Source organism: Pan paniscus, chromosome 3 (assembly GCF_029289425.2).
Source record: "Pan paniscus chromosome 3, NHGRI_mPanPan1-v2.0_pri, whole genome shotgun sequence".
In the NCBI taxonomy this organism is placed as follows: Eukaryota; Metazoa; Chordata; class Mammalia; order Primates; family Hominidae; genus Pan; species Pan paniscus.
The window spans coordinates 156545886-156569883 of NC_073252.2; the positions used below are offsets into that span (position 1 = coordinate 156545886).

The 23998-nt window shown below is 37.3% G+C and overlaps 1 protein-coding gene and 1 non-coding gene across 3 annotated transcripts in view; both read left to right on the top strand.

Annotated features, from left to right (window-relative positions):
* The window catches only part of ETFDH (electron transfer flavoprotein dehydrogenase), a 38744-nt gene that overhangs the window by 6622 nt on the left and 8124 nt on the right, over positions 1-23998 (top strand). Inside the window, exons 1-9 of one of the 2 annotated variants that reach the window (XM_055111974.2) lie at positions 679-1566; positions 1851-1991; positions 3566-3795; positions 5958-6039; positions 6465-6583; positions 11709-11786; positions 16882-17028; positions 18947-19087; positions 20378-20521. In XM_055111974.2, coding sequence (XP_054967949.1) covers positions 3574-3795; positions 5958-6039; positions 6465-6583; positions 11709-11786; positions 16882-17028; positions 18947-19087; positions 20378-20521 — 933 coding nt within the window. In that variant the 5' untranslated portion in view covers positions 679-1566; positions 1851-1991; positions 3566-3573. Of the gene's footprint in view, positions 1-678; positions 1567-1850; positions 1992-3565; positions 3796-5957; positions 6040-6464; positions 6584-11708; positions 11787-16881; positions 17029-18946; positions 19088-20377; positions 20522-23998 lie in introns of those variants that run through there. The other variant, XM_003822536.6, reaches the window with a different exon arrangement.
* LOC112439776 (small nucleolar RNA U3) lies at positions 22070-22285 on the top strand. The gene has a single exon (XR_003028000.1). It is a non-coding gene; the product is annotated as a small nucleolar RNA U3 (small nucleolar RNA).

A 23998-nucleotide genomic window follows, 5' to 3' on the forward strand; every position in this document is an offset into this window, starting at 1 on the left:
TTGAAGAATTTGTGGATATATCACCATCTTTTTTTTTTTTTTTTTTTGAGACAAGGTGCTTGTTGCCCAGGTTGGAGTACAGTGACGTGGTCCTAGCTCACTGTAGCCTCGAATTACTGGGCTCTAGTGATCATCGTACCTCAGCCTCCTGAGTAGGTGGGACTGCAGGTGCATACCACCACACCTAGCTAATTTTTTTACTTTTTATTTTTTATTTCTGTAGAGAAGAGGTCTTGCTATATTGCCTAGGCGGATCTTGAACTCCTGGCCTCATGCAGTCCTCCCACCTTAGCTGAGATTTACAGTCATGAGCCGCTGTGCCCAGCCAACCACAGTCTTCTATACTTTGAACCTTCCCTAATAAAATCTTCGATCAAATATAATTCATTTTGACCTAGGGAGCAGAGTATACTTTTTGCTGAATGGCTTTCTAGCTATCTCTGCACCATTTAATGAGTAACCATTTCTTCTCCCTAATTTGAAATGGTATCTTTATTATATACCATATACCTATGTGTATTCTATTTCTGAACTCTTTATTCTTTTTTTAATTATTCTATCCCTTCTCCTATAACAGACTTCTAATGAATATAGCTTCAAATATAAGTTTCTATATCTGTCAAGAGTGGTTTCATGGGAGGATTCTTTGTCTTTTTTTAATGATAGGGACGATTATCAAGATGAACAGAGGCTGAGAAGGGAGTCAAAATTGAAGCTCAGAAGGGATGGTATCAGATGGAGGAATGTCTCTAGACAACGGGAGAGATAAGCCTTCTCATCCAGCTAGAAAGATTAACCCCAGTGGAGAAGAATATAGTCTGTTTCACTATATTCATTGAGTACAATCAACGGGAGAAAAGACATCTCTTCTGCTATAAACTGAGATAATGAACAAAGTATGGGCACAAATACAGATAATATTAGAAGTTACTGCCAAGGAGTTGAGAAAATTCCCATCTAATTGCTTCTGTCTTTATGAGGTTTGATGCTAGGGTACCTGCCCTGGATAAAGGAAAGAAGAGGTGGAGTTGAAGGTTTGAGGACAACAGAGAAGGTTCAGTGAACATTTTTGCAGATAAATCTTTGCATATTTCTGTTCATTTCCATAAAATACTTTTCGCTGACTCAAAAATGTATACATTTTTAAGGATATCAGAAGATACTGTGACCAGGTGCAGTGGCTAACGCCTATGATCCCAGCAATTTTAGAGGCTGAGGCAGGCAGATCACTTGAGGCCAGGAGTTCGAGACCAGCCTGGCCAACATGGCAAAACCGCATCTCTACTAAAAAAAAAAAAAAAAAAAAAAAAATCCAAAAATTAGCTGGGTGTGGTGGTGTACACCTGTAGTCCCAGATACTCTGGAGGCTGAGGCGTGAGAATCGCTTGAAACCAGGAGGCAGAGGTTGTGGTGAGCTGAGATTGCACCACTGCACTGCAGCCTGGGTGACAGAGTGAGACTCTGTCTCAAAAAAAAAAAAAAGAAGAAGAAGAAAAAGAAGAAGATACTGCCTTAAGAACCTGACCATAAAACCAAGTTTGTGCTTAAAGCCATTGACCTAACACGGTGATTATACTACTCCATATTACTCTCAAAGTGTTCAGCTTTCATGACTAATCCATAGTTAAGCCTGACATGAGCTAAATTGAATAAATTTGCTTATTAGTTTTAAAATATTTAAGATTTGAAAACATTGCTTTATGAGAAAAAGCTATTCAAAGTGTTCACCTAGGAAAGATTATAGTATATTTCACTATACTCATTGAGTATAGTCATTCATTTATATTTTTTCAGTCTACTGAGGAAAACTAATTTTAAGGAAGATAATAATTTTCGTAATTTTTGTGCAGCATATCAGTGCTTTCATGCCTTAAAAATTAAGAAAAATTATCTACCTCTATGTGCTACAAGATGGTCTTCAACTTCTGCTGTGCCTCGAATTACTACCCATTATACTATTTATCCCCGGGATAAGGACAAGAGATGGGAAGGTAAGTAATAATTTGTGTATAATTCCTGAGACTTTTCTGGATACTTTGTTTCATTTTGTGGAGGAGAGTATTATATTTTTCATAACTTAAAAACATCTAGTAATATTTTGTGGCTTTACCAAGTCACATGCTGCATAATGACCCTTCAGTCAACAACACGACAATTATAATGGTAATCCCTTGACATTATAATGGAGCTGAAAAATTCCTATCACCTAGTGACATCTTTTAGAACATAGCTTCCAGACCATCGTAGCTCAACACATTACTCAATTATTTGTGGTGAGTCTGATGTAAACAAACATACTCTACTGCCAGTTCTTTAAAAGTCTACCATATACAATTATGTACAGTACATGGGCAAACGACTGTTACTGGTTTATGTATTTACTGTATTATACTTTTATCATTATTTTAGAGTGTACTCTTACTTAATTTTTTAAAAAAGTTTACTGTAAAACAGACACAGACAGGTCCTTCAGGAGGTATTCTGGAAGAAGCTACCATTTGCATAGGAGATGACAGCTCCATGCGTGTTATTGTCTTTGATGACCTTCCAGTGGGAGAAGATGTGGAGGTGAAAGATATTGATGATCTTGACCCTGTGTAGGCCTAACTAATGTGTGTGTTTGTGTCTTAATTTTTAATAAAAGAGTTTAAAAGGTAAAAGGAAAAAAAATTTTAAAAAGAAAGACACATAGAAAAATGATATAAAAACCATTTTTTGTACAGCTGTACAATGTGTTTGTGTTTTAGCTAAGTGTTATTACAAGAGAGTCAAAAAGTTTAAAACATGTAAAAGCTTATAAAATAAAAACATTACTGTAAGCTAAGTTTAATTTACTGACAAAAAAATTTTTTTATAAATTGCGTGTAACCTAAGCATACAGTGTTTATGAAGTCTATAGTAGTGTAATGTCCTTGTCCTTCACATTCTCACTGCTCACTCAGTCACTCACCAAGAACAGCTTCCAGTCCTGTAAGTTCTATTCATGGTAAGTACCCTGTACAGATATACCACTTTTAAATATTTTATACTGTATTTTTGCTGTACTTTTTCTGTGTTTAGATGTGTTACATACATACTATATGTTATAGTTGCCTACAGTATTCAGTATAGTCAGTCACATGCTATATAGCTTTGTAGCCTAGGAGCAATAGCCTATACCCTGTTGCCTAGGTGTATCATAGGCTGTACAATTAGTTTGTGTAAGTATACTCTATGATGTTTGCAAAAGGGCAAAATTGCCTAACGATGCATTTCTCAGAAAGCATTTCTGTCATTAAGCGACTTGTGACTGTATTTTACACAAGTAAATATTTGCTAAATGTATAATAATAAATCTCAAAGCCAAGAATTAGTTTATGGAAACTGAAATAAAGTATGTACTGGAACAGAACCTAAGAATATAATCATACTAATACAGTAATATGCTTAATATAATTATTGTGCAAAACACAGGGAGAATTTCCATAAATAATACTCTGAAGCACAGTGGATATTTTTTAACTGTCATGTGATTTATCATGTGATTATTGGGTCATATTAATCCCAGAATTATTATTTCTCCCAGGAGTGAACATGGAAAGGTTTGCAGAAGAAGCAGATGTTGTAATAGTTGGTGCAGGCCCTGCAGGGCTCTCTGCAGCTGTTCGTCTAAAACAGTTGGCTGCGGCACATGAAAAGGACATCCGTGTGTGTCTAGTGGAGAAAGCTGCCCAGATAGGAGCTCATACTCTCTCAGGGGCTTGCCTTGATCCAGGTGCTTTTAAAGAACTCTTCCCAGACTGGAAAGAGAAGGGGGTATGAAAAATTGTTTTTTATACAAAGTCTAATCTTTTGTAATTGTATTTCAGTAATTGTTCCCAAATTACTGGAATATAGGAAACCCTTTTCATGTAACTCTATCTTTTTTTTTTTTCTTTTTTTGAGATGGAGTTTCACTCTTGTTGCCCAGGCTGGAGTGCAATGGCACGATCTTGGCTCACTGCATCCTCCACCTCCCAAGTTCAAGTGATTCTCCTGCCTCAGTCTCCCTAGTAGCTGGGTTTACAAGCACCTGCCAACACTCCCAGCTAATTTTTTGTATTTTTAGTAGAGACAGGGTTTCACTGTATTGGCCAGACTGGTCTCGAACTCCTGACCTCAGGCGATCCACTCACCTTGGCCTCCCAAAGCACTGGGATTACAGGCATGAGCCACCACGCCCAGCCCATGTAACTCTAAGGGAATAATTATATACTTTTTAAATTAAAAAAAAATTTATATCAGAATTGTAATTTATGATATTAAATATTTTTGTGTAATGCTTTCTACATGTATTTATGTAATGGGTATATGAGAAGATAACTTGAGAAGACCTTTGAATATTTCTTGGGAGGCATTTTGTATTTTGAGGGTATTTTTAAACTTGTTCTTTAAGTCTTTGTATGATTGTTCTTAATAAAGTAATAATTTCTGGGACAATGCAATATCTAAAGCCAAAGAGGATAACCTAATTTTCTGAAGAAACATATTAATATGGCTTCCCATAACCTAAGCAGAAAAACCACAGGTGTGATATACAGAGGACCAAGTCCAAGTTTTATTGTCTTAAATAAAATTTGTATGAATTTGGTTAAAATCTTAGATTGTCAATTTTTTCTTCTCTAAGATGGGTTATATTATACCTGTCCTACCTCCTAGATTAGATTATTCAGTGGTTGTGAATATACTTGCAAAGATCAAAAATTATATAAAATCTGTATTTTTTCCATATGGAATAAATTGAATTCCAAAAATTTCGTCTGTCTCTCCTTTCTGAAATATCAGCTCCCTTAAACTAGAAATACTTTAATTGGGCCCAGTTGAATTTATCCTTTTGATATTATATCAGAAATGGATATTATTGAATTAACACTGACATAATATCAATTCTAATAGAAAATGTTTTTCATGTTGAAGCCCTTTATTGCTTTGGCACCTTTTTTTTGAGACAGGGTCTCACTCTGTCACCCAGGCTGGAGTACAGTGGCACAATCATGGCTCTCTGCAGCCTCAACCTCCGGGGCTCAAGTAATCCTCCCACCTTAGCCCCCTTAGTAGCTGGGATTACAGGCGTGCACCACCACACCCAGCTAATTTTTGTATTTTTTTAGTACAGACAGGATTTTTGCCATGTGGGCTCAAATCCACTAGCTTCGGCCTCCCAAATTGCTGGGACTACAGGCCTGTGAGCCACCACACAGACTTTGGTGCCTTTTAATATGTATAGCCAGCAGGTACAGTGTAACAACATGTTAATTGTCTTTATCCAAAAGGAAAATAAAACTTCTCTTACCTTTCACCAACCAGGAAGTTTCAACTTAAGAGCCAAGCACCTTGGCTAACCTCTCCACAGAGACAAAAAGACATGAGGGTCACGTTTCAAAGGTGTTTCCAAGACTCCCAAGAAATATATTCCTGGGATGCAAAACTGGCAAGAGGTTTATTTAGATTTTTAAAAGATTCCCAGCCGGCCGGGCGTGTAATCCCAACACTTTGGGAGGCCAAGGGGGATGGATGACTTGAGGTCAGGAGTTCGAGACCAGCCTGGCCAACATAGTGAAACCCCCTCTCTACTAAAAATACAAAAATTAGCCCGGCATGGTGGCAGGTGCCTATAAGCCCAGCCACTTGGGAGGCTGAGGCAGGAGAAACACTTGAACCCAGGAGGCAGAGGCTACAGTGAGCTGAGATTGCACCACTGCACTCCAGCCTGGGTGACAGAAAGAGACACTGTCTCAAAAAAAAAAAAAAAAAAGATTTCTGTACATCTCAGACAGAGAAAGGATTCACAGTGACAAGTTTTATAAAGGAAATGCCAAAAGAAAATTAGGGGGGAGTTCTTTTTTTGTCATCAGAGTACATTTTATAGTTTTTTTGTATTTATATTTACACTTGCAAATATAAACTAAAAACATTTCTTTTTCTTCTTTTATTTCTAGGCTCCACTTAACACTCCTGTAACAGAAGACAGATTTGGAATTTTAACAGAGAAATATAGAATTCCTGTGCCAATTCTTCCAGGTAAGGTATAGTGAATATGCATAGAACTATGGAATTCCACAGCTGGAAGGAACTACATTTCATCTGACGAAATTTCCTCCTTTTACAGACGAGAACTGAGGCCCAGATATTTGAAGGACTTACTCAAAGCTATACAGCTAGCTGGTGGGAGCAGGACTAGAACTCAGTTCTTTTGTCTTCCAGTCTAGAAGAATTGAGATAGCCTTGTAAGCCAAGCAGGAATTTCTAACTTAGTGCTTTAATGTTGTTTGTAATGTAATAAATTAGAACTCTAGACCAAAATTGTAGAAAATAAGTTGAAAGTGTGACCATCAATGTAGCACTTATGTAGAAATACATATTGATTCGAAATTTTAAAGTATTTATGTTTTTGTAATGTCTTATCAATAAAAAGTCAGATTTATAAATTAAGCATATATTTATAGGGCTTCCAATGAATAATCATGGCAATTACATTGTACGCTTGGGACATTTAGTGAGCTGGATGGGCGAACAAGCAGAAGCCCTTGGTGTTGAAGTATACCCTGGTTATGCAGCTGCTGAGGTTTGTATAGTTTTGTTTTGTTTTAATATTTATAGGAACTCTCTTTTTTTAATAAGTGGAGAATTTTATAAAGTTGAAGAAATAAATATTTTTTAAAAGCCATGGGATTTTAGAATTATAAGATTAGAAGGAATCTTTAAAGTATCTAATCCAAAGAGTACTTGAATTCCTCATGTTGTACCCCCATCAAGTGATTGTCCAACTTATGATTGATCACCATAAGGGATGAAAAATTGTAGATTGTTGGTAATCTCTTCCTTATTTTGAACAGAACTTACCTATGGTTTTATACTATCCAGAACAAATCTATGCCCTCTTCCAAGGACAACTTTCTAATTATAATTATTCCCTGCTCTCTCTTCCTCCCTATCTTTACTCTGGAAATTTTTTTTATTTCCCAGTATAGGGGTGGTATAGGAGTTAAGGGAAAGGTTTGTCTCTGCCCTCTGAAGGTTCACCAGAAATGAACTGACAATAGACAGAGTAATAGGAAAGAAGCATACAGATTTATTTAACATGCATAAGCACAAGAGAATGATGACCCGATAACCCAGTGAGGTCCAAATGCTTATCTACCTTTCATCAGAAGGGAAGGGGAAATTGGGTGTTTAGCAATCTTGAAAGGAAGTGAGTGATTTTTAGGGAAAATGAATGCACCCAAGACACAGAAATTAACTTGTAAATGATTCTCTTTGGAATTTGAATGAGCCTGAGAGGCAGGCATGATCTTATGAAAAAGTGTTTGTCTAGGTGTAGTTGCTTTTTTCTGTTTTCTTTTCTGCAATAGATATTAACAATAAGATTTCAGGAATGGGATGGAAGACCATTGTGTTCTCTTTGGCAGGTCCAGTCTTAAGGTAGAGAATGGAATATCAGAGAAGAGCCGCATCCAGTGCTTTAGAAGAGATAGGATTGAAAGACAGGAGGAGGGGAAGGTCAGAGAGACCTTGAAGCTGCTGCTTTGGTTTAGCATGCCAGAGTGCCATATTTTAGCCTATCATTTTCTGAGCCCCAATAGCCGAAAGGTGTGATACCCTTCCTCGCCCATCATAAGGGTCATAGCTGACACTCCTATAACAAAAGACAGGGTAACAAGAAAAACATACCGCATTTGTTTAATCAAAGTTTTACATGATATGAAATCCTTCAGAAATAAAGGCCCCAAAGACCCAGGGGAAACCATTTTTATGCTTAGGTACAATAAGAATGGACAGCCATGTTGAAATGTGATTAGACAGAAGGGTATGATCTAACGGTAGTAGACTGAGAGAGGAAGCTAAGCAAGGCCTGTCTGTTCACATTCTCTTTGGCCTTTTTGTGTAGCATTTCTTCCTCCAAGGTATGGCTGGAGCAGAACTCCTCTGGAGTGAGAGTTTTCAAGGGGAAAGGGAGAAGTAAGAAAATAACCTTTCTAGGTTTTATGGCCTGTATTAAGGGAGAGGATTTCTGGTTTCTATGACTCAACCTTGAGGAAGAGGAATCCTGGTTTCTGTGACTTGCTTTAGGGGAGAAAGAGGGATGGGAGAAGGTAAGAAAGACCTTGTTTCTGAGGCCTTCCAGTCTTTCTTCAGTTCCAGGTACTCAGCATAGGGGCTGAGTGCCAAGGTAAGACTTCCCCCTCACCCTCTGAAGGTTCATAGAAAAATCGGCTCACAAGAGGCAGGTTAGCAGGAGAAAAGGCATACAGGTTTATCAGCGTGCATGAAGGGAATATTACAGAGTGATGACCCTGCCACACAATGGGGTACAGTTATATGCCTTTCTTGGTAGGGAAAATGGAGATGGGGAAGTATGGATGACTTTAGGGGGATAGTAGGTGATTTTTAGGGGAATTCAGTGGGCTTGAAGAACATACAGCGACCTGGGACAAAGTCTCTTGAGCCTGCAGAGGAAACAATGGTTTCTGACAGAAGCCTGTCCAAGTTTATTGACAGACTTCAGTCATTCTTCCTGCAATATGAGTTCAGTTCATGAAAACTCAGGAAAGGGACCAGAAGTAATTGTTTGCTTCTTTGGTAGGCCCGTATTTTAGGAAGATAAGGGAACTTCAGAGAACAACTTCATCCTGTGCTTTGGGAGAGACAGACGATTAAGAGATAGGGACAGTTGGCCAGGGAAGGTCAGAGAGACACTGAAGCTTCTTCAGTTCAGCATGTCAAAGCACCATATTTTGGGATATCGGTTTCTGAGCCTCAACATCGGCATGCCAGGGACATACTTTTTAGGGTATTATCTTATGAGCCCCAGCACTAGCTTAAATATTCTCAGTTCTTTCAGCCATGACGGTACATAATTTGAGTTTTGAGTTCTTTCAGTATTCTTGCTGCCCACTTCTGAATGGATCCTCTTCTTACCCCCTTTACAAAGTAGCACCCAGAATGAATAAACCACTTCATGTCTAGTGTAGAACTGTTATCTTCTCCATTCTAGAAACTGGTCTTCCATTAATTCCCTCAAAGTAATTACTTTTTTGGCAACCACATCACACTATTGATTCTTATTATGCATTACTGGGGAAATTATTAAAAATAAAATCTTGGCCGGGCACAGTGGCTCATGCCTGTAATCCCAGCACTTTGGGAGGCCAAGGCAGGCAGGTCACGAGGTCAGGAGATCAAGACCATCCTGGATAACATGGTGAAACCCCGTCTCTACTAAAAATACGAAAAATTAGCCGGGCATGGCGGCACGTGCCTGTAATCCTAGCTACTTGGGAGGCTGAAGCAGGAGAATCTCTTGAACCCAGAAGGCAGAGGTTGCAGTGGGCCGAGATCATGCCACTGCACTCCAGCCTGGGTGACAGAGCGAGATTCCATCTCAAAAAATAAAAAATAAAATCGCCTGAGGACCCAGAAAAATTCTCTTCATAAATTATAAAAAAGAATGAAACAGGCCAGGCGCAGTGACTTATGCCTGTTATCCCAGCACTTTGGGAGGCCCAGGTGGGCGGATCACGAGGTCAAGAGATCGAGACCATCCTGGCCAACATGGTGAAACACCGTCTCTACTAAAAATACAAAAATTAGCTGGGTGTGGTGGCAGGCGCCTATAGTCCCATCTACTCAGGAGGCTGAGGCAGGAGAATCACTTGAACCCGGGAGGCAGAGGTTGCAGTGAGCCGAGATGGTGCAACTGCACTCCAGCCTGGCAACAGAGTGAGACTCTGTCTCAAAAAAAAAAAAAAAAGGGCACAGTGGCTCACACCTGTAATCCCAGCACTTTGGAAGGCTGAGGTGGGCGGATCACGAGGTCAGGAGATCGAGACCATGGGGAAACCCCGTCTCTACTAAAAGTACAAAAGATTAGCTGGGCGTGGTGGTGGGTGCCTGTAGTCCCAGCTACTTGGGAGGCTGAGGCAGGAGAATGTCGTGAACCCGGGAGGCAGAGCTTGCAGTAAGTCGAGATCACGCCACTGCACTCCAGCCTGGGTGACAGAGCAAGACTCCGTCTCAAAAAAACAAAAAAAAAGAACGAAACAGTTTTATTCTTGAATTAGGCTTAAACCAAGACTATGATGCATATCACAGGCCAAGACAGAAATCTCACCCTTTTAAATAGCCAGGTAGATACAATCCATTCATTACATACATGTTAACTGTTTTTACAGGTACAATCTATTCATTACATACATGTTAACTGTTTTTACTCTAAGGAAAAATAAAATATCTCGTTTTTTTGTTGTTGGTTTTTTTGTTTGTTTTGTTTTTTGACAAGCAGGAAGTTACAACTTAGAGCCAAACACCTACCCAAATTCCCATAGACACAGGAAGACAGGAGGCATCCTTCTTGGTGTTCCATTTCAAAGCAATGGCTCCAAAGCCCTAAAAAAGACATTCCTGGAATGCAGTTTAAAAAGACTGCCATGTATCTCAGAGAGACAAATAAAGGATTTACAGTTGGAAGTTTGCTAAAGGAAATGCTGAAAGAAAAGTTATTGGCAGCAAGGAAAATTCAGTTTTTTTCTATTTGTTTTTACCCTTACAGTTTGTAAGTCAAATAAAACACGTAGGTCCCTGTATTATACTTGCTGCTATAAATTTCTGTTTTCCTAACCCATATACATGCATTTGGGGTTTTTGGACCCAAGTGTGGGATTTTGCATTTCTCCTTGTTAAACATTGTTGACTGGAATCGGTGTCAAAGTCACAGGTAGGTGGTTTGTAGAATCCATGATTTTCACTTTTGGAATACATACATGAACACTTATAGTCACTTGTATCACTTTTCTTTTTCTCAGGTCCTTAATGATTACCATCAACAGATTATTGATCTCTTTGCCAGGGTTTTTTGAGGGTACGCTGAGCCAAACTTCAGTTTAGTCTGTAGCCATATTCTGCTGTTGATTTGTTCATTTTCAGGATCTCAAATAAAACCTTCATATATATATATATATATGTATATATATATATATATTTTGTGGGGGGGTGGGTTCATATCCATTGCTGCTAATCTTTTCTTGTACTTCTCCATGCCCATGCTTTCTTACAATCTGCTGTGTAATTGCATTGTACATTTTGTACTTTACTATCCAGCGAGCATTTTCCTCCACAGAGAAAACAGAAACCAAGGGTTACAGACTATTGCTATTTCTCCTCATCAGAATTACACTTTTGACCTATTTTCCCCTTTTTTCTTGCTCCAAAAATAAATTTTTATCATCCTTGGTCTGTCTTCAGCTTCTCCCTGTTTTGTTTTATTTTTGTTTATTGAATGAAGTCTTCACTCATTTGAGATGTAAGCTTTCCTGACAGTTTCTCTCCACCTTCATGTTCTTCATGTGTTACAGGCCTCCATTTCAGATTCTTTACACGATTTGACATCTGAAGGGCACTTCGTGTTTAATCTTACTGGTTTCCCTAGTAATCTCTCTAGTAGTCTCCCCCTTTTCTTTCTCATCAAGGTTGTGGCATTGTTTTCATTTCCCATTGTGCGAGCTCTGTTCTTTAATACTCTGGAAGGGAGTACCTTAATACATGTCTCTTTATTACCTGAACATTTTAAACTCTGTATTTCTATAATCTAGAGAAGATGTTCACCTTCTAAGAAACCTAAGGCTGTTTACTGTTTTTTTCAAGATTATTATGAATTCTAAGGTATTAATAAATTTGTTTTTTATCGTTTTTAGGTCCTTTTTCATGATGATGGTAGTGTAAAAGGAATTGCCACTAACGATGTAGGGATACAAAAGGATGGTGCACCAAAGGTAAACCTTTTTAATAGTTACGTGCTTAATAAAGCGACAAACAACAGAAAGAACTGTGTGGGCATCAAAGTGAAACCCCATCTCTCCAAAAAAAGAAAACAAAATTAGCTGGGCTTCGTGGTATACACCTGTAGTCCTAGCTACTTTGGAGGCTGAAACAGGAGGATCACTTGAGCCCAGGAGTTCGAGGCTGCAGTGAGTCATAATCACGCCACTTCATTTCAGCTTGGGTGAGTGACAGAGCAAAACCCTGTCTTAAAAAAAAAGAAGAAGAAGAAGAAAGAACCAACTTAGACTTAATAAAGGTCTTGCTACAAACTGTACATTAATTATATGGGTGTTGGGATGCCAAGGCAGATAGATCACTTGAACCCAGGAGTTTGAGAACTTCCTGAGCAACATGGTGAGACCCTGTCTCTATCAAAAATACAAAATTAGCCAGTCTTATAACCTGGTCTCAAAATAAATAAATAAATAAATAAATAAATAAATAAATAAAAAATTTTAAAATGTCAAAAAATGTGGGTGTTAGAATACAGTAATTAATATGGAATTTTTCTTTCATTAAAAAATATAGAAGCAACTTTGAGCTAACAATGGTTTAGGCAAGTAGTTATAATATGTTTAAACATTTTTTAAAAGATAATAACATACAAATATACAAACATAAGTCAAACACATGTCAAAGATTTTATTTCATTTAGTTAAGGAGAGAATCAGTAAGATGTTACAACCAGTGCAAGGAGAATTCAAACATATACACATTTATAGGCCATCAATCCACTGCATTAACCAAATACATCAAATGAAAATAGTTTCCACAGTTTTTATTTCTCCACAATTTTCATTTCTTTGGACAAGAATCATTTTGCATTACTATCAGTAGGTAAATAGTGATATACTTTGACGTGTTTGTTTGTTTGTTTGTTTGTTTGTTTGTTTTGAGACGGAGTTTCATTCTGTTGCCCAGGCTGGAGTGCAGTGGTGCAATCTTGGCTCACTGCAACCTCTGCTTTCCAGGTTCAAGTAGTTATCCCGCCTCAGCCTCCCGAGTAGCTGGGATTACAGGCGTGCGCCACCATACCTGGCTACTTTTTGTATTTTTATTAGAGATGGGGTTTTGCCATGTTGGCCACGCTGGTCTTGAACTCCTGTCCTAGTAATCCACCCACCTCGGCCTCCCAAATTGCTGGGATTACAGGCGTGAGCCACCGTGCCTGGCCTTTATCACAGTATTCTTAAGCACTTTGACATGATTTTAACATCTTTTGGTAGATATAAAACTGATTCTCCACCTCCCATTCAAAATATAAACCTGGATAATTTTCAGGTTTTCACATCTTGTATTTTTGAATTTGAAAGCAAAACCGTTAGAACATAGAATTCTCACTCTTTGGAAAAGATAAGGAAAAAAATAGCTTGCTGTCCTATAATATGAACAAAACACAAATTAACATCTCAATCAACTAACCTGCCTATTCAGGTTTATTTATTATCCAATTTCCCAACTAGATTATAAGCTCCCTAAGGATGGAGATCCTGGGGTTATTCTAGTGCCTGGCATAATGCCAGATACATATTAGGTATCAGTAAATATGTGTCAACTGATAGTTTATCCTCCTCTCTGCCACTCTTGGAATAGAATTAGGAATCTACAGTCTCTTCCAGCAGATTTTCTCCTTCTCACATTTCCTGCTTTAAAAGCAAATAGCGGCCCGTCGCAGTGGCTCACGCCTGTAATCCCAGCACTTTGGGAGGCTGAGGCAGGCAGATCACGAGGTCAGGAGATAGAGACCATCCTGGCTAACACGGTGAAACCCTGTCCCTACTGAAAAAAAAAAAATACAAAAAAAATTAGCCGGGCGTAGTGGCGCACGCCTGTAATACCAGCTGTTCGGGAGGCTGAGGCAGGAGAATGGCGTGAACCCAGGAGGCGGAGCTTGCAGTGAGCCGAGATCACGCCACTGCACTCCAGCCTGGGCTACAGAGCGAGACTCCGTCTCAAAAAAAAAAAAAAAAAAAAAAAAAGCAAATGGCAAATCCTGTTTGGGACTCCTAGTGGTTTAACTGGCCCCATCAGAATCATGTGACATCTTGGGGCTCAGCCTGTCCCGCAGTAAGGCCTAAGAAGCTGTTTTTTAACAAGCCTCCAGGGATTCCGATGCATAGCCAGGTTTGTAAAGAACTGTTATCTCATACTGCCTCTCAGTAAAAGAATATGGTTTTTCATATATTACGGTTCTTTTCTATATTATGACTAATTATAAATTATATTTTAGTCTAAATATTTTTATATTTTATATTATAACAAAATTGAAGCACACAAATTCTACCATTCTAATATTTCATTTTTGTGTGTTCTCATTTGTTCAAATATGGGCTTATTTCAGGTGGCAGAGGTTGCAGTGAGCCGCGATCGCACCACTGCACTCCAGCCTGGGCGACAGAGTGAGACTCCATCTAAAAAAAAAAAAAAAGATTAAAAAAAAAAAATATATATATATATGGTTTTTAACTTTATGCTTTGCATTTGTAAAAACGTTTACATTTTGTTTGTTGTATTTATACAGATCTAATAGCATAGAAGAGTACAATGGAGTCTTAGTAATTTGAGCCCCAAAATCTAAGTTTTTAAAAATAGTACTACCACAAGATTAGAGTGGGGAAAATCAAAGATTCTGTTTAAGGTGTTGTTCCATTCTCTATTTAACCCACTGTAGCTAAGCTTTCTCCCTGCCATTTCACTGAAACAGCTCTTGTTAGAGTCACAAATACCTCCATTTTGCCAATCTGGTGGACAGGTCTCTGTTTTCCCTTACTTGACCTTCTAGTGGGTAGCACTTGACACAGTTGGATTATGTTTTCCTTCTTGAAACACTTTTTTGACTTGGCTCTCTTACAGCCTTCTCTTGGTTCCTATCTCCAATATGCATCTTATCATAAGAATTCTGATTTGGACATTTTTAAGTTACAGAGGTTAAGTAACTTGGCTGGGGTCAGACACCTGGTAAGTAGTAGGGCTGGGATTTGAATACAGGCTGTGTGGCTCCACGGCCTGTCCCTTGAACACTAAAGGGCATGTTACCTCTAAGAAGAAACAGAAATATGTTCATTAATATTTTAGTTCATACAGATTGAATTGTTTTATAAGTGGTGCTGGGGAAACTATATCCATCTGGAAGCAAATAGAGTTGGACCCCGGTTTGCTGGTTGTTTCTTTCTGGTGATTTAAAGATCTAAAACAATACAAATCAGAAATCTAAGAGATGACAGTTAACAGTTTTGGTGTAGGGTAAGCCACCCTACCGCAACAAGATACTAAAAACCTGTGAAAAAACAGACAAACCTTTTTTAACTTAATATATAAAAGTTAAACAATTCTTTATACCAAAATATACTATAAAGTCTGTAAATGTTTGACTGTCTGTAATATCAAGGTGCACTTAAACATCGACAAGAAAAAAGACAACACATTGGAAAAATGGGTAGAGTCTAAAAAATTAACAATTCATAGAACAACTCCAGTGACCACTAATCATAAGTAAAGATACTTAAATATGTTTTTTTCAGAGTCCAGAGGTTAAATGTCATTTCTTCAAAGAGGACTTTCCTGATCACTCAATCTAGAATAGCTGGCTTCTATTATTCTCCCTTGTAATACCCTCTGCTCTCTTTCATAGCACTTAAACAATTTGTAATTATATACTCATGTATTTATTTAATGTCTGTCTCTATGGCTAGTCCAAAGAAAAGGAACATATATTTTTTTCAATTCATCCATGTATTCCCAATGCCTAGCACAGAACCTGGCACATTGTAGGTATTCATTCACTATTTCTTGAATCAAAAAGAAAAGATGCTCAAAATAGTAATCAGGGAAATGCAAATTAAAATAGTATTGAGGGCCAGGCACCGTGGCTCACACTTGTAATCCCAGCACTTTGGGAGGCCAAGGTGGGTGGATCATCTGAGGTCAGGAGTTCGAGACCAGCCTGGCCAACATGGTGAAACCCTGTCTCTACTAAAAATACAAAAAGTTAGCTGGGCTTGGTGGCGGGTGCCTGTAATCCCAGCTACTCAGGAGGCTGAGACAGGAGCATAGCTTGAACCCTGGAGGCGGAGGTTGCAGTGAGCCGAGATTGTGCCATTGCACTCCAGCCTGGGCAACAAGAGCACAACTCTGTCTCAAAAAAAAAAAAAAAAATTAAAAAATTAAAAAATAAAATAGTGAGTTATCACACTTGATACACTAGCAAAAATGTAAAAGGAACAGTTATATCTGTCACTAACTGTACTATAGGGAAAGGGTCTTATATACTACTGATGGAAATATATGCATTGCTTCAGGCTTTTTGGAAAGTAATATGATTATATCAATTTTTAAAAAATAGATGTACCCTTTGATCTAAGAGGGCCACTCCTGGGAATCTATCTTATAGGAATAAAAGCACCAATATTGTACGTGTATACAGGTGTCCCTTGGTGTGCACGGTAAACTGGCTCCAGGACCCTCCAAGCATACCAAAATTCATGCATACTCAAGTCCCAAAGTTAGCCCTGCAGAACTCACATATATGAAAAATCGGTCTTCCATATACTCGGGTTTCACATCCGGTGAATACTGTATTTTCAATCCTCATTTGGTTAAAAATAAATCCTTGTATATGTGAACCCACACAGTTGAAACCCATCTTGTTCAAGGGTCAGCTCTATATTAAATATATATTCAAGAGTGTTTATATCTTATAACATTGTTTATGTTCATGCGTAAGCTGGAAACAGTGAATGGCTATTATCCATTGGCAGAGGAGCTGGATAATCTATCCTGTCTCTCTACATGGACTACTACCTAGTCATTAAAGAGAAAGATTTGAGCTATACAGTGACTTGAAAAGATTTCCATGAGGTATTTTAAGTGAGAAGAGTAAGATTATATGATTCTATATATTATATATTTACTATGTGATTCTTTATAATATTATACATTAGCACTGTCTCTTCTACATCTGAATCATAGTTCAATTTAAATCTGACTAGAATGTGAATGTATTTTAAATTGTCAAATGTTGCCATTTAACATGTTTTTGCTTTTCAGGCAACATTTGAGAGAGGACTGGAACTACATGCTAAAGTCACAATTTTTGCAGAAGGTTGCCATGGACATCTAGCCAAGCAACTATATAAGAAGTTTGATTTGAGAGCAAATTGTGAACCTCAAACCTACGGGATTGGACTGAAGGAGGTACCCTGGTTTGTTTCTGTAATTTTAATTTTGAAAGATGGAATTTAAATTTATTTGTATTATCAGGTAGTTTATAATACTGATTTAATTTTAGTTATATTTTTTCATTGTCTTGAAATGTTCATTATGACTAAAACTTATTTGCGATATTTTTCAAGGGTCTAGAAGATATTACTGATCAAATTATATTACTGGTTAAGTTAGTTTTACATGTTGGAATTGTTGTATCAAGTGTTGCTTGAAGTGAATCTTGAACTTGTGAATATTTGAATCTTTTTTATTTTCATTGTAATGCCATCTGCCCTGTTAGGATTGTTCTTGTTATCCATATGCTGTTTGTAGGATGACCACATCCTACGAAGAATTATTTTTTCAAAATTGTAATGTGAAGTTAATTTTCTTTATGAAAGACACACTCAGCCCTAGTATATTAATCTGCAACCTAAAATTTAATTAGGTTATGTATTGTACATTTTCTCAATTTATCCATTCTCTAGTCTTATTTTCCCAAATCCTAGGCTTATTAGAATGTAAATGTAAAATTTTCATTATAACCCTTTTGCTTAAATATTTTTGTGGAGCTAGCAATGGTGGCCCACACCCATAACCCCAGCATTTTGAGAGGCCAAGGCAAGATGATTGCTTGGGTCCAGGAGTTCAAGACCTGCCTGGGCAATGTAGTGAGACCTCATCTCTACTGAAAATTTAAAAATTAGCCAGGTGTGGTGGTGCACACCTGTAGTCCCAGCTACTCTGGAGGCTGAAGCAGGAGAACCACTTCACTCCAAGAGATCAAGACTGCAGTGACCTGTGATCATACCACTGCACCCTACCCTGGGTGACAGAGTGAGATCCTATCTCTAAAAAAAAAAAGAATATAGTAATTAACAACAAAAAATTTATTTTAGGTTAAATCTCAGAAAGGTTCAAAGTCTATATAAAACTAGATTCATTATATTGTGAATAAGGGTTTGTTTTGATAGATTGCATATGTCTGATTGCACATAATATTATCTGACTTAGATAAAATTTCAGATAGAAATTGTTCAGAATTTAAAATTTACCAGTCTGAAAAGAGGGTGAACAATTTATTTCAATTGTGGGGGGCAGGGTAGAGGGAATAAATTGCTTTGTTGGAGAATACATGTCCATTATGAAGAGGCCTTAAGTGTACAGCTACATTAATTTTTACATGGTGAACATATCCATGTGGCTGTCACCCAGATGAAGATAGAGAACACTACCAGTACCGCAGAACTTTCCCTCAGCCTTTCAGTAGGATTTCCTAATTTCCTATAATTGTATAAAAGTCTTTACCAATTTGAGAATCTATTTAATGTCTTAAAGAGTTCATAAGTTTTCTGACCTGTTTCTTTAATCTGACTCATGCTGCAGTTTGATATAATTTTCTTTGATATTCAAGGTGATCCACCTGTATTCTTTTTTCTTATTTTTTTATTTTTTTTTTGAGACTGAGTCATGCTCTCTCACCCAGGCTGGAGTGCAGTGGCATGATCTTGGCTCACCGCAACTTCTGCCTCCCGGGTTCAAGCAATTCTCACGCCTCAGCCTCCTGAGTAGCTGGGATTACAGGCATCCGCCACCATGCCCAGCTAATTTTTGTAGTTTTAGTAGAGACAGGGTTTTACCATGTTGGCCAGGATGGTCTCGAACTCCCGACCTCAAGTGATCTGCCCACCTCAGCCTCCCAAAGTGCTAGGATTGCAGGCGTGAGCCACCGTGCCCAGCCTTCTTTGATATTTGAAGTAATTTTGTTGTATTCTTATATTAGAGTTTTTCACTTGTAATTTTCATAAATAAGACATTAAACCTGGCAAGTTTTATGCATTGTGGTGACATAAAAACATTTTTAAAATACTGCAGGATTACTTTTTTGTTTGTTTTTGTTTTTCTTTAGTTATGGGTTATTGATGAAAAGAACTGGAAACCTGGGAGAGTAGATCACACTGTTGGTTGGCCCTTGGACAGACATACCTATGGAGGATCTTTCCTCTATCATTTGAATGAAGGTGAACCCCTAGTAGCTCTTGGTCTTGTGGTAAGTTATATTCCCATTAGGGAAAATTCTACTGCTAGAGTTATATTACCATCAGTGTTGTAAAATAAGGGTTTTGAATCTGAAGACTGTAAAATGCTTTTTATTTAAAGCTTACTTTCTAATTTTATCAATATGTAAAGTGCTTATGGCTGCTGTGTCGTTAAGTCTACTAAACACACGTAGCAATAGCAATAGTAGCTGCTACACTCCAGGCACTGTGCTGGATGCTTTTCTGAGATTTCTAAGTAAGTTTCATAATAACTGTGAAATAGGTATATCTTTATTTTACAGATGAGAAAACTGAAGTCCAAATAAGTTAAACAACTTACCCATATACACCCATTAAATAACAGGCAGAAATGCCTGACCTTGTCTGACCTCAAATCCCATTTCCACTGTGGCATGCTACCACTGAAAATGAAATCAGCACTAGGTTTGAACTTAGAACTTTTTAAAAATACCAGCAGTTTCTCCTTTTTTGGCCTCCTACACATCTTTGCAGTAAATTACATGTTGAACATTACAAAGAATGGAAAAATTAGTTTCTGTACCTTGCAACTGGTGGCAGCTTTATAGTTTAGTGTCATGATTAGACCTCCATATGATACATTGTTAAATTTATGTGTTACTGGTGTTTTTTGACCCCCCAGTCAAATGTTCATCCCATCACCTTTGGATATTTATTCCTGTGACTTAATTGTATCAAAGAAAAAAGATGTGGTTAATTTTAACACTTTGGTAATGCATTATAAAATATAACCTTCTATATTTCTTTTCCTCTTTTTTCTGAGTGTAGTTTACATCCTTTTTCTTTATTTTTGCCCCAGTTGTACTGTAGTATAGATTATTAGTTTCTTTCAAATTGGTATTGATTAATGTATAATAAATCATTACAGCTCCTTTCATAGAAACATAATCTGAGATGCTTACCTACAGATATTGTTCTAATTTGTTTTTTTTTGTTGTTGTTCATTTTTATTTTCTAATCTCATGATAGATTATGTTTTTCTAATTTGAACTTTGAGTTCCAGAGCAGAAGGATTTAATATGTTCTAAATTCTCATAATTTTGATGATAATAAACACATGCTATCCTTTTCTTTACCTTTTCTTTTCCAAACAGATTTTATACAATTTTTAATTTACATTTGGATTACTGCACATAGTGCTCCAAATACTTTTGAGTACAAGAAATTTAACCTACATGTTTTCTGATAAACATTGCTTACATTTTAGCTTGATTTAATTTGAAATAAAAATGTCTAATTTAATATAAGTGTAAATTTTTAAGGTTGGTCTAGACTATCAGAATCCATACCTGAGTCCATTTAGAGAGTTCCAAAGGTGGAAACACCATCCTAGCATTCGGCCAACCTTGGAAGGTGGAAAAAGGATTGCATACGGAGCCAGAGCTCTCAATGAAGGTGGCTTTCAGGTAACTCTTCCAACTTTTATTTTCCTTATTTCTGTATTATACATTCAGAATTGAACATATAATGTAACAAATTTAGATAAAGAATAAAAACAATATTGGAATAAGAAAAGTATGTAGAGTTTATAAAACTGTGTCACACAGTACTTCAATTACACCATGAATTTAGTTTTAAGAATATATTAGGCTGGGCACAGTGGCTCATACATGTAATCCCAGCACTTTGGAAGGCCGAGTTGGGCAGTCTGCCTGGGCAACATGGCGAAACCCCATCTCTACAACAAACAGAAAGATTAGCCAGGCATGGTGACGAGTGCCTGTGGTCCCAGCTACTCAGGAGGCTGAGACAGGAGAATCACTTGAGCCTAGGAGGTGGAGGTTGCAGTGAGCCAAGATTGTGCCACTGCACTCCAGCCTGAGCAGCAGAATAAGACTCCATCTCAAAAACAAAAGCAAAAAATAATATATTGATCTCTAGAGATAAATTCATGGACATTTTGTTTGTTAGTTGTTTTAACCAGAAAATAAAAACTGTAATCCATAATATTTCTCTTTATTCCTTAACTGCCAGGAAACTTAAAGGCAAATTTAGTTTTCAGCAAACATAATTCATTCGTTCCAACTACCTAGTAACATTCATGCCTTTTAGGTTACCTCTGTTAAGCTTTTACCTTAATTGTCCTATTTTTATATACATTCAAAATCTTCTCAAATATAATGTATTCAGTATGTATTAAACAATGAAATAAGACCTAGTAGCTAATTGTCATAAAAGCTGTTAATACTGTTGTAGAAATGTTATCATACAGGTAAGATGATCTAAAAATGTGCCCTAAAGCTTGTACCAAATTATTTGGAGCAAGTTCTTTAACTTTGGCCTTAAGAGATCATCTGTAAAATAAAGATGATCCCTCTGTCTCTAATATTCTAGGAATCTAGGACTATCTTAGAAATTGGATTTCTTTTAAAAAACTTATTATAAAAGTAACAGGTAATAGGAAAATTTGGGGAGGAGAAATTGCCTTATCTTTAAAAGTGAGGTTCTAAATACTTTATTACTGTAATAGTATTTCATAAACTCAAAACCATAGCTACATTATAAACATAATCACTAGAATCTTAAAATAATGCTGTCCCCAAAGTCTGTCATGAGATTACTTCTCATGAGATTGTTTTTGTTTCTAGAGTAGTAATTCCTTTGGTAGAAATATGTATTGAATTACATAACTGTATTCAAGCCTATTAAACTTTTAAAAATAATGTCCATAATAGTTACTGTCAATCTAACCCTGCTCTAATTTATAAAGGTTTCAGTATATTCAATAGTACACCCAGATTTTTATTGAAAACCATCTATCCTGTGTACTTAAGCATGTCAAACATGTCAAATGATTTGCAAATTGACAGGAGATGACTCTCCCCTCCCCCCACCACACCCACACACACACACACACACACACACACACTTTTCACCTGAATTTTCTGATTTCATTGGCCAGAGATTCAGAAACTTATTTCCAGTTAAGGTCTTGAAGACCTTAAGAGGCAACAAAGACTATACTTTCAGGGATCATTTCTCTAGTTCAATACTACAGAAGTTTCTCTGAAGGTGTAGCAAGCACCAGAAACCACGAGGAAAGTGCAGTATTCTCTCCCAAGTGTGATGCCGCCTGTCTCTTGATGTTGCTTTGCTCAGCTGCCATTCGGCATTGATTGTTTTATCCTTCCTTAGGGAGAGTGAGAGGGAAAGGATGCAGTCCAAGTGGCTCCCATTTAGGTAAAGAAAAAGAAGAGGCAACAATTCGAAACATTCAGTTTTGTTTATTTTGAGCTAACAAATACTGTCTAACTTTTTTCTCCTTCTTCAGCTGACTATACCAAAAATCATCTTCCCCTAGTAGGTTTCTAATTACTTGTAGCCCTAGTTTAATGAATGTCCCAAACAAGGTGCGTAGCTGCTAGTAACACAGCCCACCCAAGGTAGGATCCTCCTAGAACTTAAAAACATACATTTTCCTAGGGCGTAATATTTTTAGTCTTAGGATTTAAGCACCTATTTTGGAAGAACTTGCACTCATAGTTTATATCCTTTTATTAAATTTCACATTCTTCTGGTTCTTGAATCAAACTTGGTGTCAACAAAGCCACAGCCTTATTTGAGAAAAGCATTGTCATCATCTAAGTCCCTAATCTTTATCTGTTTTCAGCTAGTAGCACTCCAGATAGCACCTCCTCCCCATTGTCTGCTCTGTGGTCCTGATTTAATGCTCTTTTATCTAAGTGGTCCTAATCCTGAGTTTGGTCTGAGAACCACAGTCATAAATTCATTCCCCACATATACTGTGAAAGGACCTGGGCCCTGATCCTTCTCTCTTACCAGCATTCCTTCTGCCCCCTAGTTTTGCTTTTCACCACTATTCCCCCACAGAATTGTATCACTGATGAGAGCTGTGGCGACAGAGTGCTCACCATGTCTCTTTTGCAGTTGGTGTCAATAGTTTCCTTGTTAGCTCCCTCCTCTGAGTCCTTCTTAATACCATCAGCCAAATGTACCACTCACCATTTTCTCAACAAAGACCCCATGGCTTACTTTAGGAAATCCTCAGAGAAGAAAAAAATATAGAATGTGGAAAGAACAAGGCTGCTTGGCTCTCTTCTTTTCAAACTATAAGAGTACATTTTCCCATGCAAACAATCTATAGTTCAGTTGCTATATTGTGGGCTACATATAGACATTTATTGTCTAAACTGAAAAATATCCCACCCTTATTACATTGTTTTTTTAATCAGAAATGTATACCAAGGTCCACAGAATTGTCTTTATGTTTTATTTTGGAAATTCAGCTTGTCCGTAATCAAAATCTATTGTTTAGGGTAGTAGCTAGTTGCAGTGGTGCCATGATTAGAGCATAGGTTTCTATCCCTAGCTGTCAAAGTAAAATAAAGAGGGTGTATAGTATCCTTTGTAAGTCTTGTATTACCCTGAATGCACGTAAAAGCAAATCACAGGTTTTTTTTTTTTTTTTTTTTTTGTATATGCCCTTTGAAATTTTCAGGTCCACTTAATTTTGGGGGGAGAGAGGATACAATGTGATATTTCCATACATGTGTATAATGTTTAGTGATCAAATCAGGGTAATTAGTATACCCATCACCTCAAACCTTTATCATTTGTGTTGGTAATATTTAAAATCTTTTCTTCTATTTGAAAAAAATAACAAATTATTCTTTATTATAGTCACTCTACAGTGCTATAGAACAATAGAACTTATTCCTCCTATCTAGCTGTATTTCTGTATACATTAACCAATCTCCATATCCCGCCCCCACGCCCCGCATCCCTTTCTACCATTCCCATCCTCTAGTAGCCACTGTTCTACTCTCCACTTCCATAAGATCAACTTTTTAAGTTTCCATATATGAGTGAGAACATAGGGTGTTTATCTTTCTGTGCTTGACTGACTTAACATGTCTTCCAGG